General features: G+C 59.9%; 1 protein-coding gene across 1 annotated transcript in view; it reads right to left on the bottom strand.

The window, feature by feature from the left end:
- Window positions 1–17286, bottom strand: part of NRXN2 (neurexin 2) — a gene marked incomplete at its 3' end in the record, with an annotated part of 61394 nt that extends 44108 nt beyond the window's left edge. Inside the window, 20 exon segments of the mRNA XM_083881328.1 lie at window positions 13–50; window positions 52–104; window positions 107–187; window positions 190–219; window positions 2284–2425; window positions 2694–2752; window positions 3668–3815; window positions 4063–4164; window positions 4731–4845; window positions 5475–5638; window positions 7149–7295; window positions 8959–9051; window positions 9738–9881; window positions 10832–10914; window positions 11880–11991; window positions 13227–13358; window positions 13964–14067; window positions 14492–14570; window positions 15520–15621; window positions 17003–17286. Of these exon segments, the coding sequence (XP_083737454.1) occupies window positions 13–50; window positions 52–104; window positions 107–187; window positions 190–219; window positions 2284–2425; window positions 2694–2752; window positions 3668–3815; window positions 4063–4164; window positions 4731–4845; window positions 5475–5638; window positions 7149–7295; window positions 8959–9051; window positions 9738–9881; window positions 10832–10914; window positions 11880–11991; window positions 13227–13358; window positions 13964–14067; window positions 14492–14570; window positions 15520–15621; window positions 17003–17245 (2171 nt within the window). The 5' untranslated portion in view covers window positions 17246–17286.
- Window positions 17287–18191: the final 905 nt, after the last annotated feature.

The raw sequence follows: 18191 nt of genomic DNA, 5'->3' as shown, positions 1-18191 counted from the left end.
CAGGACCCCCACCCCTTCCTGTCGAGCTCCTCCACGTCGGGGACCCTCAATGCCGAAGATGAAGAGGTTCTCCTCGCCCGCCTCCTCGGCCATCTCCACGTTGGCCCGTCCATGGTGCCGATGGTCAGCGCCCCGTTCAGCATGAACTTCATGTTCCCCGTGCCCGAGGCCTCGGTGCCCGCCGTGGGATCTGCTCCGACAGGTCAGCGGCCGGGATCACTGCGGGGGCGCGGGAGGGGTTAGGGGGGCGTTACAGGGGGTATCGGGGTGATATCGGGGGTTAGAGGGGAGTATCGGGGTGATATTGGGGGATATTGGGGGGTATCGGGGTTTATTTGGGTTATATCAGGGGGGTATCGGGGGATATCGGGGTTTTATTGGGGGTTAGAGGGGGGTATTGGGGGATATCGGGGGGTATCGGGGAGATATTGGGGTTTATTTGGGGTGTATCGGGAGGATATTGGGGGATATCGGGGGGTAGCGGGGGGGATATGGGGGTTTATTGGGGTTTATTTGGGTTTATTGGGGTTGTATCGGGGGATATTGGGGTTATATTGGGTGATATTGGGGTTGTATCGGGGTTTATTGGGTTTATTGGGGGGTATCGGGGGGATATTTGGTTTATTGGGGTTATATCAGGGGTTAGAGGGGGGTATCGGGGGGATATCAGGGTTATATTGGGGTTTATTTGGGTATATCGGTGTTTATCGGGGGGTATCGGGGGGTATCAGGGGGATATCGGGGTTTATTTGGGTTTATTGGGGTTGTATCGGGGTTATATCGGGGGGTATTGGGGGGATATCGGGGTGATATCGGGTTTTATTGCGGTTTATTGGGGGATATTGGGGGGTATTGGGGAGTATCAGGGGGATATCAGGGTTTATTGGGTTGTATTGGGGTTTATTTGGGGATATTGGGGGGATATTGGGGTTATATCAGGGTTATATCGGGGTTTATTGGGGTTATATTGGGGGATATCGGGAGATATCAGGGGAGGGATATTGGGGGATATCAGGGGGATATCGAGGGATATTGGGGGATATTTGGGTTATATTGGGGCTTATTGGGGGATATCAGGGGGTATCGGGGGGGATATTGGGGTTTATTGGGGTTGTATCGGGGTTTATTTGGGTTTATTGGGGTTTATTGGGGTGATATTGGGGGGTATCAGGGGGATATCGGGGGGATATTGGGGTTTGTTGGGGTTGTGTTGGGGTTGTATTGGGGTTGTATCGGCGTTTATTGGGGGATATCAGGGGGTATCGGGGTTTATCGGGGGATATCGGGGGGTATCAGGGGGATATTGGGGTTTATTTGGGTTGTATTGGGGTTTATGGGGTGATATCAGGGGATATTGGGGGGTATCGGGGGATATTGGGGAGATATTGGGGTTTATTGGGGGATATTGGGGTGATTTTGGGAGATATCGGGGTTTATTTGGGTTGTTTTGGGGTTTATTGGGGTTTATTGGGGTTGTATCGGCGTTTATTGGGGGATATCAGGGGGTATCGGGGTTTATCGGGGGATATCGGGGGGTATCAGGGGGATATTGGGGTTTATTTGGGTTATATCGGGGTTTATTGGGGTTGTATCGGGGTTTATTTGGGTTATCAAGGTGTATTTGGGTTATATCAGGGGATATTTGGGTTATATCGGGGTGGATTGGGGTTTATCGGGGGGATATCGGGAGACACTGGGGTTATATCAGGGTTTGTTGGGGTTATATTGCGGTTTATTGGGGTTATATTGGGAGGATATCGGGGTCATATTGAGGTTTATTGGGGTTTATCGGGGTTTATTGGGGTTATATCAGGAGTTATCAGGGTGATACGAGGAGATATTTGGGTTATTAAGAGATATTAGGGTGAGATTGGGGGATATCGGGGTGCGTTTGGGGTTTTTTTTAGGTGGATTCAGGGGTTTTTTGGGGCGGTTCAGGGAGGGGTTTTTGGAGATGGTACAGGGGGAGTTCGGGATGGATTTTGGGGTGGGTTCAGGGGAATTTGGGGCGCCCACCCTTCTCGGCCAGGGACACCCGGTAGTTCTCCAGGAACAGCACCCGCAGGGGGGATTTGGGGGTGGATTTGGGGGTTTTTGGGGTGGATTTGGGGGTTTTTGGGGTTGGTTTTTGGGGATTTTGGGGTCCCCACCCTTCTCGGCCAAGGACACCCGGTAGTTCTCCAGGAACAGACCCCGCAGGGGAGATTTGGGGGTGGATTTGGGGGATTTTGGGGTGGATTTGGGGGTTTTGGGGTGGGTTTTTGGGGATTTTGGGGTCCCCACCCTTCTCAGCCAGGGACACCCGGTAGTTCTCCAGGAACAGCACCCGCAGCCGGTCGCCCACAGCCGGGTCCTGGTTCACCACGTCCCCGATGGCCGTGACCAGCCTGATGATCATCTTGGCCATGTGGTACCCGGGGGCGGCCTGGGGGGACCCCAAAACACTCAGAGACCCCAAAAACCCCTCAGGGAACCCCCCAGGAACCCCCCACCCCAAACCCAAACAGAGCCCCCTTAGGGACTCCTCAAATTCCTGTTCTGAGCCCCCAAAACCTCCCTGAGCCCCCCAAAAACTCCCTGAACCCCCCAAAAAACCTCCTTAAACCCCCCAAAAAACCTCCTTAAACCCCCAAAAAACTCCCTGAAACCCCCAAAAACCCCAAAAACCCCCCAAAATCCCCAAATCCCCTCACCTTGCCCCCGATCATGATGGTTCGGGGCACGAAGGGTTTCCCAGGGTCCTTCTTGAGCCCTGAAATTGCAGGAGAGACCCCAAAAATTTTTGGGGGGTCCCAGGAGGATTTGGGGAGTTTGGAGAGGGGTCCCAGAGGGATTTTGGGGGGTCCCAGGAGGATTTGGGGAGTTTGGAGAGGGGTCCCAGAGGGATTTTGGGGGGTCCCAGGAGGATTTGGGGGGGTTTGGGGGGTCCTGGGAGGGATTTTGGGGGGTCCCAGGAGGATTTGGGGGGGTTTGGGGGGTCCTGGGAGGGATTTTGGGGAGGGTCTCAGGGTGGGTCTGGGGTCCCCACTCAGGTGAGGTGACAACAGGGGGACAGTTGGGGGGTCCCAGGGGGTTTCTGGGGCTGGGTCCAAAAAGGGGAAATTCGGAGGAGTCTCCTCAAGTGGGGAGGGGTCTGGGGGGGATTTTGGGGACCCCCACTCACGGTTGTAGAGGGTGATGATGTGCAGGAATTGGGGGTTCCCAGGGGCTGGATCCCAGTGCAGATTTTTCAGGGGGGATTTTTCGGGGTTGGGGGATTTTGGGAGGGTCTCCCCGAGCGGGGAGGGGTCTCAGGGTGTTTTGGGGACCCCCACTCACGGTTGTAGAGGGTGATGATGTGCAGGAATTTGGAGTCCCAGGGGCTGGACCCCAATACGTGTTTTTTCAGGGGGGATTTTGGGGGATTTTTCGGGGTTGGGGGATTTTGGGGGGATTTTTCAGCGTCAGGGGATTTTGGGAGGGTCTCCCAGAGCGGGGAGGGGTCTCGGGGGGATTTTGGGGACCCCCACTCATGGTTGTAGAGGGTGATGATGTGCAGGAATTGGGGGTTCCCCGGGGCTGGATCCCAGTGCAGATTTTTCAGGGGGGATTTTTCGGGGTTGGGGGATTTTGGGAGGGTCTCCCTGAGTGAGGAGGGGTCTCAGGGTGTTTTGGGACCCCCACTCACGGTTGTAGAGGGTGATGATGTGCAGGCAGTTCAGCAGTTGCCGTTTGTACTCGTGGATCCGTTTCACCTGCACGTCGAAGAGCGAGGCCGGGTTCACGCGCAGCCCCGACACCTTCTCCAGGTACGCGGCGAACTTCACCTTGTTCTCCTGGGGAGGGGGGAAAAACAGGGGCTGGGGGCGCGGCCGGGACCCCCACGGGACCCCCGGGACCCCCCAGGACCCCCACACCACCCCCTAAACCCACCCTGAGCTCCCCCCCAACACCTTGTCCAGGTGTGCCCTGAACATCACCTTGGCCAGGTGAGATTGGGGAGGGGCTGATGAGACCCTGCCCCACCCTGAGCCCCTTGGGACCCCTCAGGACCCCCCAGGACCCCCCCAAAGACCCCCGTACCTGTTTGACCGTGGCCACGTCGCGGATGAAACTCTCGTCATCCACAAAGTCCTGGAGCCGCCGCAGCTGGTCCAGGTCAGACACGAAATCCTCCCCGATGCGCTGGGAAAGGTGAGCACAGGTGAGCACAGGTGTGCCCAGGTGAGCACAGGTGAGCACAGGTGAGCCCCAGGTGTGCCCAGGTGAGCCCCAGGTATGCCCAGGTGAGCCCCAGGTGTGCCTCAGGTGAGCACAGGTGAGCCCCAGCTGTGCCCAGGTGACCCCCAGGTGATCTCAGGTGTGCCCCAGGTGAGCTTAGATACATCCAGGTAAGTCCTAGGTGTGCCCAGGTGTGCCTCAGGTGTGTCCAGGCAAGCTCCAGGTGTGCCCAGGTGTGCCCAGGTGAGCTCAGATACACCGAGGTAAGTCCTAGGTGATCCCAGGTTCCCCCACGTGAGCCCCAGGTAAGTCCCAAGTGATCCCCAGGTGCCCCCAGGTGAGCTCCAGGTGTGCCCAGGTGAGTCCAGGTAAGCTCCAGGTGAGCTTAGATACATCCAGGTAAGTCCCAGGTGTGCCCAGGTGAGCCCAGGTGTGCCCAGGTGCCCCCAGGTGCTCTCAAGTGCCCCCAGGTGAGCCCCAAGTGTCCCCCAGGTGCCCCCAGGTGCCCCCAGGCCCCCCAGGTGAGTCACCTGCGCGATGACCTCGGCCAGGCCGGGGTTGCACATCACCAACCAGCGCCTCGGGGTGATGCCGTTGGTTTTGTTCTGGAACTTGTGGGGCTCCATCTCATAGAAATCCCTGAACCTGCCGGGACATGGGGGAGTGGGGGATTTGGGGGGATTTGGGGTGATTTGGGGGGTTTGGGGGGTTTGGGGGGATTTGGGGGGAATTTGGGGAGATTTTTGGGTGGGATTTGGGAGATTTTTTGAGAGGGATTTGGGGAGATTTTGGGAGGATTTGGGGAGATTTTAAGGGGAATTTCGGGAGATTTTTGGGGGTGATTTCAGGAAATTTTTGGGGGTAATATGGGGAGATTTTTTTGGGAGATTGGGGGAGATTTTTGGGAGTAATTTGGGGAGATTTTTTGGGAGATTTGGGAAGATTTTTGGGAGTGATTTGGGGAGATTTTTGGGGGTAATTTGGGGAGATTCTTGGGGCGCATTTGGGGAGATTTTTAGGAGGGATTTGGGGAGATTTTGGGGAGATTTTTGCAGGGGATCTGGGGACATTTTCAGGGGAATTTGGGGACATTTTTGGGCAGATTTGGGCAGATCCTTGGGGCGAATTTGGGGACGTTTTTGGGCAGATTTAGGAAGTTTTTTAGGGGGATTTGGGCAGATTCTTGGGGTGAATTTGAGGACATTTTGGGGGGGAATTTGGGGACATTTTTTTGGTGATTTGGAGCTATTTTTGGGGTAATTTGGGGTCCATACACGCTGTCCTTGAGGATCTGGGAGTGGATGGCGGCCACCCCGTTGACGGCGTGCGAGCCCACGATGCACAGGTGCGCCATGTTGATGCGCTTGACCGCGCCCTCCTCCACCAGGGACATCCTGCGCAGGCGGTCCAGGTCCCCCGGGAACTGGGAATACACCCGCTGGGGAGGGGGACAGGGGGGTCAGGGACATCCCCTGGGGACAGGGACATCCCCCTGGGGACAGGGGACACACAGGGACATCCCCAGGGACATCCTGTGCAGGCGGTCCAGGTCCCCGGGGAACTGGGAATACACCCGCTGGGGAGGGGGACAGGGGGTCAGGGGGGACAGGGGACAGCCAGGGACATCCCCATGGGGACAGGGGACACAGAGGGACATCCCCAGGGACACACAGGGACACCCCAGGGACATCCTGCGCAGGCTGTCCAGGTCCCCGGGGAACTGGGAATACACCCGCTGGGGAGGGGGACAGGGGTCAGGGGGGACAGGGGACAGCCAGGGACATCCTGGGGACACCCCAGGGAACTGGGAGTACACCCGCTGGGGGAGGGGACAGGGGTCAGGGACATCCCCCTGGGGACAGGGGACAGCCAGGTCCCCGGGGAACTGCAATTACACCCGCTGGGGAGGGGGACAGGGGGTCAGGGGGGACAGGGGACAGCCAGGGACATCCACAGGGACACCCCAGGGACATTGGACACCCAGGTCCCCGGGGAACTGCAAGTACACCCGCTGGGGAGGGGACAGGGGTCAGGGACATCCCCCTGGGGACAGGGGACACCCAGGGACACCCCAGGGACATCCTGCGCAGGCGGTCCAGGTCCCCCGGGAACTGCGAGTACACCCGCTGGGGAGGGGACAGGGGTCAGGGGGGACAGGGGACAGCCAGGGACATCCCCATGGGGACAGGGGACACACAGGGACACCCCAGGGACACACAGGGACATCCCAGGGAACTGGGAATACACCCACTGGGGAGGGGGACAGAGGTCAGGGACATCCCCTGGGGACAGGGGACACCCAGGGACATCCTGGGGACAGGGGACAGCCAGGTTCATTTCCTGGGGACAGGGGACACCCAGGGACATCCCCCTGGGGACAGGGGACACCCACAGGGACACCCAGGGACATCCCCCTGAGGACATCAGAACCACAGGGACGCCCCCAGGGATATTGGAACCACAAATTTAACCCCAAAACTGCCTCCCAAATTGTCCCCAAATTGTCCCCAAATCATCTCCAACCCACCCTCCCTTTGGGGCTCTCTCTGTCCCCAACTCCGGGTCTCTCAGCCCCCAGCCCCACTCCCGCCCCCTCCCCAGGGGTCTCTCAGCCCCACTGCCGCCCCCTCCCCAGCCCCAGGGGGGTCTCTCAGCCCCACTGCCGCCCCCTCCCCAGCCCCAGGGGGGTCTCTCAGCCCCACTGCCGCCCCCTCCCCAGCCCCAGGGGGGTCTCTCAGCCCCCAGCCCCACTGCCGCCCCCTCCCCAGCCCCAGGGGGGTCTCCCAGCCCCACCCCCGCCCGCTCCCCAGCCCCAGGGGGGTCTCTCACCCCCCCAGCCCCACTGCCGCCCCCTCCCCAGCCCCAGGGGTGTCTCTCACGCCCCCAGCCCCACTCCCGCCCCCTCCCCAGCGCCCCCAGCCCCAGTGCCGCCCCCTGCCCGCACTGACGTCCAGGAAGCGCTGGTTGATCTCGTAGATGAGCTGCAGGTGCCGCGGCAGCAGCGACTCGAGCAGGTGAACGGGCCAGCGCTCCAGAGCCTCGGGCAGCACCGTGTGGTTCGTGTAGGCGCAGGTGCGGACAGTGATGTCCCACGCCTGGGGGGACAGGTGGGGACAGGTGGGACAGGTGGGGACAGGTGGGGACAGGTGGGGACAGGTGGGGACAGGTGGGACACGTGGGGACAGGTGAGACAGGGGGGGACAGGTGAGATACACGTGGGGACACGTGGGGACAGGTGGGGACAGGTGGGACAGGGGGGGACAGGTGGGGACAGGTGAGATACACGTGGGGACAGGTGGGGACAGGTGAGACAGGTGGGACAGGGGGGGACAGGTGGGGACAGGTGGGACAGGGGGGGACAGGTGGGGACAGGTGAGATACACGTGGGGACAGGTGGGGACAGGTGAGACAGGTGGGACAGGTGGGACAGGTGGGGACAGGTGAGACAGGTGGGACAGGGGGGGACAGGTGGGGACAGGTGGGACAGGGGGGGACAGGTGGGGACAGGTGGGGACAGGTGAGATACACGTGGGGACAGGTGGGGACAGGTGGGGACAGGTGGGGACAGGTGGGACAGGGGGGGACAGGTGGGGACAGGTGAGATACACGTGGGGACAGGTGGGGACAGGTGGGGACAGGTGGGGACAGGTGAGATACACGTGGGGACAGGTGGGGACAGGTGGGGACAGGTGGGACAGGTGGGGACAGGTGGGGACAGGTGGGGACAGGTGGGACAGGTGGGGACAAGTGGGGACAGGTGGGGACAGGTGGGACAGGTGGGGACAGGTGGGGATAGGTGGGACAGGTGGGGACAAGTGGGGACAGGTGGGGACAGGTGAGGACAGGTGGGGACAGGTGGGGACAGGTGGGGACAGGTGAGACAGGTGGGGACAGGTGAGACAGGTGGGACACACGTGATACACACGTGGGGACAGGTGGGGACAGGTGGGGACACGCCCACAGTGACCCACAGGGAGTTGTGGAGTTACAGGAATAAATGTTAAAGGTGGGGAGGGGGGATATAGGGGGGGTGGGTGTGAGTTAATAGAATATTATTTTTATATATTTATATATATATATAAATATAAAATATTATATAAATATATAGCATAATATATATTTCTAATATACTATATATTATATAGTATATATTATGTATTATATAGTATGTAGTATATAGTATATTGTATATTGTATATATAATATAATATATATATTTTAACATATTATATATTATATATGATATATATTATATATTACATAGTATATAGTATATAGTATATTATTGCATATATTATATTGTATATATATTGTATATCATATAGATATCTTATATATTATATATATAATATATAATATATATTATATATAAATATAAATAAATATATTCTATATAATATATTAAACATATATAATATAATGTAATATAATGTAATATAATGTAATATAATATAATATAATATAATACAATATAATATAATTTATCTATAACATATAATATACAATAGATATACTATATATTTCTTATATATTATATTATATTATATTATATTATATTATATTACATTACATTATATATAATAATCCATAATCAATAGTCAATAATCAATAATCGATTATCAATAATCAATAATCAACAATTAATTTTCCACCCTGCGGTTGCAGAATGACCCCCCCAAAAACTGACACTCCACAGGGAGGGACGACCCGCACATTTTATTAAATTTGGGGAGGGGTCCCCAAACCCCCCAAACCCACCTGGTCCCAGCCCAGGCGCTCCTCGTCCAGCAGGATCCGCATCAGCTCCGGGATGGCCAGGGAGGGGTGGGTGTCGTTCAGCTGGATGGCCACCTGCGACCCCCACAGTCACCGGGGGTCCCACCGGGGGTCTGGGGGGGTCTTGGGGGTCCCACTGGGGGTCTGGGGGGGTCTGGGGGGTCCCACCGGGGGTCTGGGGGGGTCTTGGGGGTCCCACTGGGGGGCTGGGGGGTCCCAGGGGGGGGTCTGGGGGATCCCGGGGGGATCTGGGGGGTCCTGGGTGGGCTCTGGGGGGTCCCAGGGAGGTCTGGGGGATCCCGGGGGGATCTGGGAGGGTTTGTGGGGTCCTGGGTGGGCTCTGGGGGAGGCTCTGGGGGTCCCAGGGGGGTCTGGGGGCTCACCTTGTCGGGGAAACTCTTGAAGGAGGTTCTCACGGGGTCCCGGGGGGTCTGGGGGCTCTGGGGGGTCCCAGGGGGTCCTGAGTGGGCTCTGGGGGGTCCGGGGGGCTCTGGGTGGTCCCGGGGGGGGGCTCTGGGGGGTCTCACGGGGTCCCAGGGGGGTCCCCGGTGGGTCTGGGGGCTCACCTTGTCGGGGAAGCTCTCGAAGGAGGTCCTGACGGGGTCTGGGGGCTCTGGGGTGTCTCGGGGGGGCTCTGGGGATCCCGGGGGTCCCGGGGGGTCTGGGGGCTCACCTTGTCGGGGAAGCTCTCGAAGGAGGTCCTGACGGGGTCTGGGGGCTCTGGGGATCCCGGGGGTGGTTTGGGGGGTCTGGGGGCTCACCTTGTCGGGGAAGCTCTCGAAGGAGGTCCTGACGGGGTCGCGGCTGCCGAACTTGGCGGATTTGAAGCGCCGGACGATGTCGTGCAGAGTGGCGGCCACCACGAAATATTCCTGCTTCAGGCGCAGCTCCTTGCCCTCGAAAAACTGGGGAGGGGGGCGAGGTGAGACCCCGAAACAGCCCCCGAAAAACCGCCCTTGAGACCCCAAACCTGCCCCTAAAACCTCCCCTTGAGACCCCAAAACAGCCCCCAAAATATCATCTGTGAGATCCCGAAACTGCCCCCAAAAAATCCTCCATGAGACCCCAAAACTGCCCCCAAAAAATCCTCCATGAGACCCCAAAACTGCCCCCAAAATCCCCCCTTGAGACCCAAAAACAGCCCCTAAAAAATCCCTCTGTGAGACCCCAAAACTGCCCCCAAACTTCCTCCCTTGAGACCCCAAAACAGACGCCAAAAAATCCTCCATGAGACCCCAAAACTGCCCCCCACAAACCTCTCTGTGAGACCCCAAACCTGCCCCTAAAACCTCCCCTTGAGACCCCAAAACAGCCCCAAAAAATCCTCTGTGAGACCCCAAAACTGCCCCCAAAATCCTTTCCCTTGAAAGACTGGGGGTTCCCCCGTGGGACCCCAAAACTGCCCCCAAAACTCCTCTGTGGGACCCCAAAACTGCCCCACAAACCCCATTTCCCCTTGGAAAAACTGGGGTTCCCTCCAGTGAGACCCCTCCCCCCAATAGGAATCCCCAGGACCTCCTTCCCCCCCCAGTTATTTTTAGGGTATTTTTGATGCTCTTGGCCACATTTGGGGGTCCCCCTGCTCCCCCGGAGCCCCCCAGACCCTCCCAGGACCCTCCTAGACCTTCCCAGACCCCCCCAGAGACCCCCAGACTCCCCCAGGACCTCCCCAGACTCCCCCAGGACCCCCCAGGACCCCCCAATTTCTCACATTATCATTGGGGTACAGCACTCGGGAGATGTTCTTGGCCAGGTTAGGGGGTTCCCCTGCTCCCCCAGAGCCCCCAGACCCTCCCAGGACCCTCCCAGGACCCCCCAAAGCCCCCCAGACTCCCCAGACCCCCCAATTTCTCACGTTGTCATTGGGGTACAGCACTCGGGAAATGTTCTCAGCCAGGTTTCGGTCCAGCACGGCCTGGACGTACCCCCCGACATTGACTGGGGGGGACAGGGGGAGTCAGGGGGGTCCAGAGGGGCTCAGGGGGGCTCTGGGACCCCCCGACATTGACTGGGGGGACAGGGGGAGTCAGGGGGGTCCAGAGGGGCTCAGGGGGGCTCTGGGACCCCCCGACATTGACTGGGGGGGACAGGGGGAGTCAGGGGGGCTCTGGGACCCCCCGACATTGACTGGGGGGGACAGGGGGAGTCAAGGGGGCTCTGGGACCCCCCAACATTGACTGGGGGGGACACAGAGACTATGGGGGGGTCCCCAAGGGTGGTGGGGGTCTGGGGGGCTCAGGGATTGAGGGATTTGTTGGGGAGCAAGGGAATTTTTGGGGTGCGTTCCTTGGAGGGGCATTCAGGGGTCTGGGGGATGTTTAGGGGAGTCCCTGGGGGGAGTTGAGGGGTTCCTGAGGGGTTTTTGGGGGGGATCACTGACCTAAGAGGAGAATTTGGGGGTGCGGGGTGGGCAGGGAGGGTGACAAGGAGGGGCTGGGGGGATTTGGGGTGCTGGGAGGGGGCTGAGGGGTCCCCAGGGAGAGGATTTGGGGTGCACAGGTGGATTTGGGCATCCTGGAGGGATTTGGGGGTCCTGGGGGGATTTGGGGGTGGATTTAGGGGTCCAGGGGTGGATTTGGGGGTCCAGGGGTGGATTTGTGGGTCCCCAGGGAGAGGATTTGGGGGTTTTGGGGGGATTTGGGGGGTCCGGGGGGGATTTGAGGGTCCCCAGGGAGGGGATTTGGGGGTCCAGGGGTGGATTGGTAGGTCTGGGAGTGGGTTTTGGGGTCCTGGGAGGATTTGGGTGCCCAGAGGTGGATTTGGGGGTCCTGAAGTGGATTTGGAGGTCCAGGGGGGGGGATTTGGGGGTGGGTTTGGGAATCCTGGGGGGATTTGGGGGCGGATTTGGGGGTCTGGGGAGATTTGGGGGTCCTGGGGGGATTTGGGGGTCCTGGGGCACTCACAGTCCTTGAGGTTGAAGTCGTTGGGGGCCCGGGCCGACCACAGGCGGAGGGTGTTGACGGTGTTGTTGCGATACCCGGGGACAGGTGTGTCATAGGGCACGGCCAGCACCACCTGGGCGTGACACACGCGTGTGCAAGGGACCCCCGGGATGCCCACAGACCCCCAAAAACACCCACAGCTCCCCCAAAACACCCACAGACCCCCAAAAACACCCACAGACCCCCAAAAACACCCACAGCCCCCCAAAATACCCACAGACCCCCCAAAAACACCCACAGACCCCAAAAACCACCCACAGCCCCCCCAAAAACACTCACAGACCCTCAAAAATACCCACAGACCCCCCAAAACACCCACAGACCCCCAAAAACACCCACAGACCCCCAAAACACCCACAGACCCCCAAAATACCCACAGCCCCCCAAAATACCCACAGACCCCCAAAAACACCCACAGACCCCCAAAACACCCACAGACCCCCAAAAACACCCACAGACCCCAAAAACACCCACAGACCCCCCAAAAACACCCACAGACCCCCAAAACACCCACAGCCCCCCAAAACACCCACAGACCCCCAAAACACCCACAGCCCCCCCAAAAACACCCACAGCCCCCCAAAAACACCCACAGCCCACCAAACCCCGCTCAGGTGTGGTCAGTGTGTGACACCTGTGGGACACCTGTGGGACAGGTGAGTGTGCAAGGCCCCCCCAACACTCACAGCACCCCCAGACTGCCCCTGCACGCTCAGGTGAGTGTGCAGCCACCACCCTCACACACACCTGTGTCACACCTGTGCCACACCTGTGTGTCCTCTCTGTCCCCTCACACACCCGTAACTGTCACCTGTGTCACACCTGTGTCACACCTGTGCCACACCTGTGCCCTCACCTGTCCCCTTCACACACCTGTAACCGTCACCTCTGTCACACCTGTGCCCCACCTGTGCCTTCTCCCTGTCTCCTCACACACCTGTAACTGCCACCTGTGCCCAACCTGTGCCCCACCTGTCCCCTCACCTGTCCCCTCACACACCTGTAACCCTCACCTGTGCCCCACCTGTGTCACACCTGTGCCACACCTGTCCCCACCTGCCCCCTCACACACCTGTGCCCCACCTGTCCCCACCTGCCCCTCATCTGCGTGTCCATCCACCTGGTGCCACCTGCCCCTCACCTGTCCCCTCACACACCTGTCCCCACCTGTCCCCACCTGTCCCCACCTGTGTGTCCAGCCACCTGTTCTATCCTGTGTGTCCTGTCACACACCTGTAACTGTCACCTGTGCCCCACCTGTCCCCTCACACACCTGTAACTGTCACACCTGTCCCCACCTGCCCTCACCTGCGTGTCCATCCACCTGGCGCCGCCGGGCCCGTGCTCCACTCTCCCGTAGAAGTGCACGGGGATGGTGTACTCGGGCCGGGCCTTCTCCCAGGGGTTCCCGTAGCGCAGCCAGTCATCAGCCTCCTCCACCTGGGGAGACCCCCAAACACCTGAGAGACCCCTCCCCAAAATATAAACCCCTCCCCAAAACACCTGAGAGACCCCTCCCCAAAATATAAACCCCCTCCCCAAAATATAAACCCCCTTCTCCCAGGGGTTCCCGTAGCGCAGCCAGTCATCGGCCTCCTCCACCTGGGGGGGAAACACCTGAGAGACCCCTCCCCAGAATATAAACCCCCTCCCCAAAAATAAACCCCCTCCCCAAAATAAACCCCCTCCCCAAAATATAAAGCCCCTCCCCAAAATATAAAGCCCCTCCCCAAAAAACAAACCCCCTCCTGAGGGACCCCCAGAGACCCCCAAACCCCCAGAACTGCCACAACCCAAAATCCCAATAGGGACACACAGGGATTGAATGATCCTTGGGACCCCCCAGGACCCCCCCAGGACCCCCCAGGATGCCTCCCACACACCTGGGACCCCCCCAGGACCCCCTGGGATCCCCCAAGACCCCCCAGGACCCCCTGGGACCCCCCAGGACTCCCCAGGACACCCCAGGACCCCCAGGGACCCCCCCCAGGACACCCCCAAGACCCCTCCAAGACCCCTTCAGGACCCCCCAGGACCCCCCTGACCTGCCAGCCCCCCGCGATGCGCTGGTTGAAGATCCCGAACTCGTAGCGGATCCCGTAACCGTAGGCGGCGAGACCCAGAGTGGCCATGGAGTCCAGGAAACAGGCTGGGGACAGCGGGGACAGTGAGGGGACATTTGGGACAGTGGGGACAGTGGGGACAGTGGGGACAGTGAGGGGACACCGAGGGGACACTGGGGACACTGTGGGGACACTGTGGGGACACTGGGGACACCGAGGGGACACTGGGGACACTGTGGGGACACTGAGGGGACACTGGGGACACCATGGGGACATTGGGGACACTGTGGGGACATTGGGGACACCGAGGGGACATTGGGGACACCATGGGGACACCGTGGGGACATTGGGGACACTGTGGGGACATTGGTGGGGACATCACGGGGACAACCAGGGGACAATCAAGGAGACCCCCGGATGTCACTGGGAGGGGACATTGTGGGGACCCCTCCAGCCCCTTGGGGACCCCCCGATGTCCCCTCAGTGTCCCCCCGATGTCCCCTGTGTCACCTGCCAGCCGGCCCAGGCCGCCATTGCCCAGCCCCGCGTCCTCCTCGATCTCCTGCAGCTCCTCCATGTCCAGCCCGAGCTGGGGGGGCACAACACACCCAGGGTTGGGGGGGACCCCAGAAACGACCCCAAAAATGTCCCCAATCGCCCCCTGTCCCCTCTCTGCTCCCCCTCCCCACATTTCTCCAAAACTGCATCTAAAATCCTTCCCCTCGAAAAACTGGGGGTTCCCCCCTCAGACTCCAAAACAGCCCCCAAAAAACCCACCCTGAGACCCCAAAACTGCCCCACAAACCCCTTCCCCTTAAAAAACTGGGGGTTCCAACCCGTGAAACCCCAAAATAGCCCCCCAAAACCCCTCCATGAGACCCCCAAATTGCCCCCAAACCCCTTCCCCTCAAAAAACTGGGGGTTCTCCCCTCAGACTCCAAAACAACCCCCAAAAAACCTTCCCTGAGATCCCAAAACTGCCTCACAAACCCCTTCCCCTTAAAAAACTGGGGATTCTCCCCATGAGACCTCAAAACCGACCCAAACCCCTCCCTGAGACCCCAAAACAGCCCCCAAAAAACCCTTTGTGAGACCCCAAAACTGCACCAAAACCTCTCCTGCTTCAGAAAAACTGGGGGTTCCCCCCCTGAGACCCCAAAACTGCCCCCAAAACCCTTCCCCTTAAAAAAACTGGGGATTCTCCAAGTGAGACCCCAAACTGTCCCCAAAAAACCCTCAGTGAGACCCAAAACCGCCCCACAAACCCCCCTATGAGACCCCAAAACTGTCCCCAAAAAACCCTCCTTGAGACCCCAAAACAGCCCCCAACCCCTCTGTGAGACCCCAAAACATCCCCAGGCCATCAAGACCCCTCCCCACTCCCCCTGAGCACCCCCAGGACCCCCCAGGGACCCCCCCCAAAGCCCCCCAAGCCCCCCCAGGACTCCCCCAGGACCCCCCCAAAGCCCCCCAAGCCCCCCCAGGACCCGCTCAAGCCCCCCAGGACCCCCCCAGCGCCCCCCGCGCCCCCTCCTCACCTGGTAAAGCGCCTCGTCGCAGCCGCTCTGCAGGCCCAGGTTGACCATGGTGTTGGTCAAGGTGCGGCCCATGTAGAACTCCAGGGACAGGTAATAAATGCGCTGGAATTGGGGGGTCAGGGGGGTCATGGGGGGTCCTGGGGGGGGTCACGAGGGGTCACGGACACCCCAAAGCCCCCCCCTCACCCCCCAGCCCCGCCGCCCCCCCCCCCCCCCCCCGCTATCCGGTGTCGGGATTAAATGGCAGAGGGAAAGGTCAGGATAAATTTAACCGGGTTAAAATTAATTTTCTTTTTTTTTTTTTTCTGGGAAAGGGGGAAAAGGATCCCCCCACCCAGTTATGGATCCCCCACTCTGGATTGGACCCCAAAATTGTAATTCCCCGAAATTTATCCTTCCTACAGGTGAGACCCTCAAAAACCTGCAGGGCCCCCCAAAATCCTGGTGACCCCCCCCCTGAAATCCTGGTGACCCCCCCCTGAAATCCTGGTGACCCCCCCCCGAAATCCTGGTGACCCCCCTGAATCCTGGTGACCCCTCCCCCGAATCCTGGTGACCCCCCCCTGAAATCCTGGTGACCCCTCCCCACTTTGGGGTCGTTGTCACAGTCAGGACCCCCCAAATCTCTCCAGGACCCCCCTAGGACCCCCCTAACCCCCTCCCAGGACCCCCCAAACCCCCCTCAAGACCCCCCAAACCCTCCCAGAACCCCCCCAAGCTCCCCCAGGACCCTCCTAACCTCCCCCAGGACCCCCCAAACCCCCCTCAAGACCCCCCATAACCCCTCCCAGGACCCCCCAAACCCCAGCAAGGACCCCCCAAACCCTCCCAGGACCCCCCAAACCCCTCCCAGGACCCCTCAAACTCCTCCCAAGACCCCCCAAACTCCCACCTTGGGGTCTTTCCATGGTGGCACAGCCCCCAAACCCCTCCCAGGCCCCCCTAAACCCCTCCCAAGACCCCCAAACCCTCTCAGGACTCCCCAACCCCCCCCAGGACCCCCCAAACCCCCCTCAGGACCCCCCAAACCCCTCCCAAGACCCCCCAAACTCCCACCTTGGGGTCTTTCCATGGCGGCACCGTTGGGTGTGCAGCCCCCAGACCCTTTCAAGACCCCCTCAAACCCTCCCAAATCCTCCCAGGACCCTCCAAACCCCTCCCAGGACGCCCTAAACCCCCCCAGGACCCCCCTAACCCCTCCCAAGACCCCCCAAAGCCCACCTTGGGGTCTTTCTGCAGCCCCTAGACCCTCTCAAGACCCCCCAAAACCCCTCCAGGACCCCCCTAACCCCACCTAGGACCCCCCTAACCCCTCCCAGGACCCCCCAAATCTCACCTTGGGGTCTTTCTGCAGCCCCCAGACCCTCTCAAGACCCCCCGAACCCCTCCCAGGACCCCCCAAACCCCCTCAGGACCCCTCAAACCTCCCTCAAGACCCCCCAAACACCCCTCAACCCCCCCCCCAGGACCCCCCAGAGCCCACCTTGGGGTCTTTCTCATAGTAGTACTGCTGTGTCCTGAGCCACCGCCCCACCAGGTGGTCGCGCACGGTGTGGGCCAGCGCCATGTAATAATCGCGAGATGTCGCGACATTGCGATCCTTGACCAGGGTGAAGTGAAGGTGCCGGTTGAAGTTTTTCTTCAGCTCCCCGACATTTTCAGCCCCCGCCAGGCCCCGCACGCTGATCTGTCGCCGACGGTCCGCGTCGCTCAGTGGTCGCGACATGGCGATAGAAAAATGGGGAGGGGGGCGCTCAGGGGGGGATTTGGAGGGTCTCGGGGGCTCTGGGAGGGTCTTGGGGGGTCCTGGGAGTTTTGGGGGGGTGTGGAGGGTTATGGGGTTTGGGGGGTCTCTGGGTTTTGGGGGGATTTGGGGGTCTCTGGGTTTTGGGGGGATTTGGGGGTCTCTGGGTTTTGGGGAGGGGTCCAAAGAGCTCCGGGTTTGGGGGTTCAGGGTCTGGGGGGTCTCCGGGCCGGGGGCGGCGGCAGCGGCGTCCTGGGGGCTTTGAGTGAGCGCCTGATTGAATATTCATTAAAGGGGCGTGGCTTAAAACACACCACGCCCCCAAAACGCCATATATGGTCAATACCTAATTAAATATTCATAAAGGGGCGGGGCATTAAACGTGTAATGCTCATTGGTCGTTATTATTCATGAGGGGGCGGAGCTTGAGCTCAGTGGTGGCCACGCCCCCTGCAGGAGACGAGGGGGGCCAAATATCGGGGGGGGGTCCCAAATATCCCTGGGGGATGTTGGGGGGGGGTCTCTGTGTGTGTCCCCCCCACCCACCCCCGCCATGTCCTGTCCCCAAAATCCCCCCAGGAATGTCCAGAGTGTCCCTTGGGGGGGGTCCTGGGGGTCTCCTGGGGAGGGGAATGGGGGGGTCTGTTTGTCCTGTCCCCATCCTGTCCCCAAAACCCCCCCTGGGGGTGTCCGGAGTGTCCCTTGGGGGGGGGTCCTGGGGGTCTCCCGAATAGGGGGGGCTGGGTCTGTTTATGTTGCCCCCCTCCCCTCCTTTCCCCCCCCCCCGGTAACAGGATCCCCCCCCAAGGTCGCGACATTCTCGGCGACATTCGCGGTGACATTCGCGGTGACATTCGCGGTGACATTCCCTGCCCCGGGCGGTGAGTGACGGCCGCAGGGGGTCCCGGGGGGGGGTCCCGGGGGGTCT

Source organism: Zosterops lateralis (assembly GCF_965231275.1).
Source record: "Zosterops lateralis genome assembly, chromosome: 33".
NCBI classification, from domain to species: domain Eukaryota; kingdom Metazoa; phylum Chordata; class Aves; order Passeriformes; family Zosteropidae; genus Zosterops; species Zosterops lateralis.
Note: the sequence above shows the minus strand (reverse complement) of the source record. Positions and strands in the feature narration are given on the sequence as shown.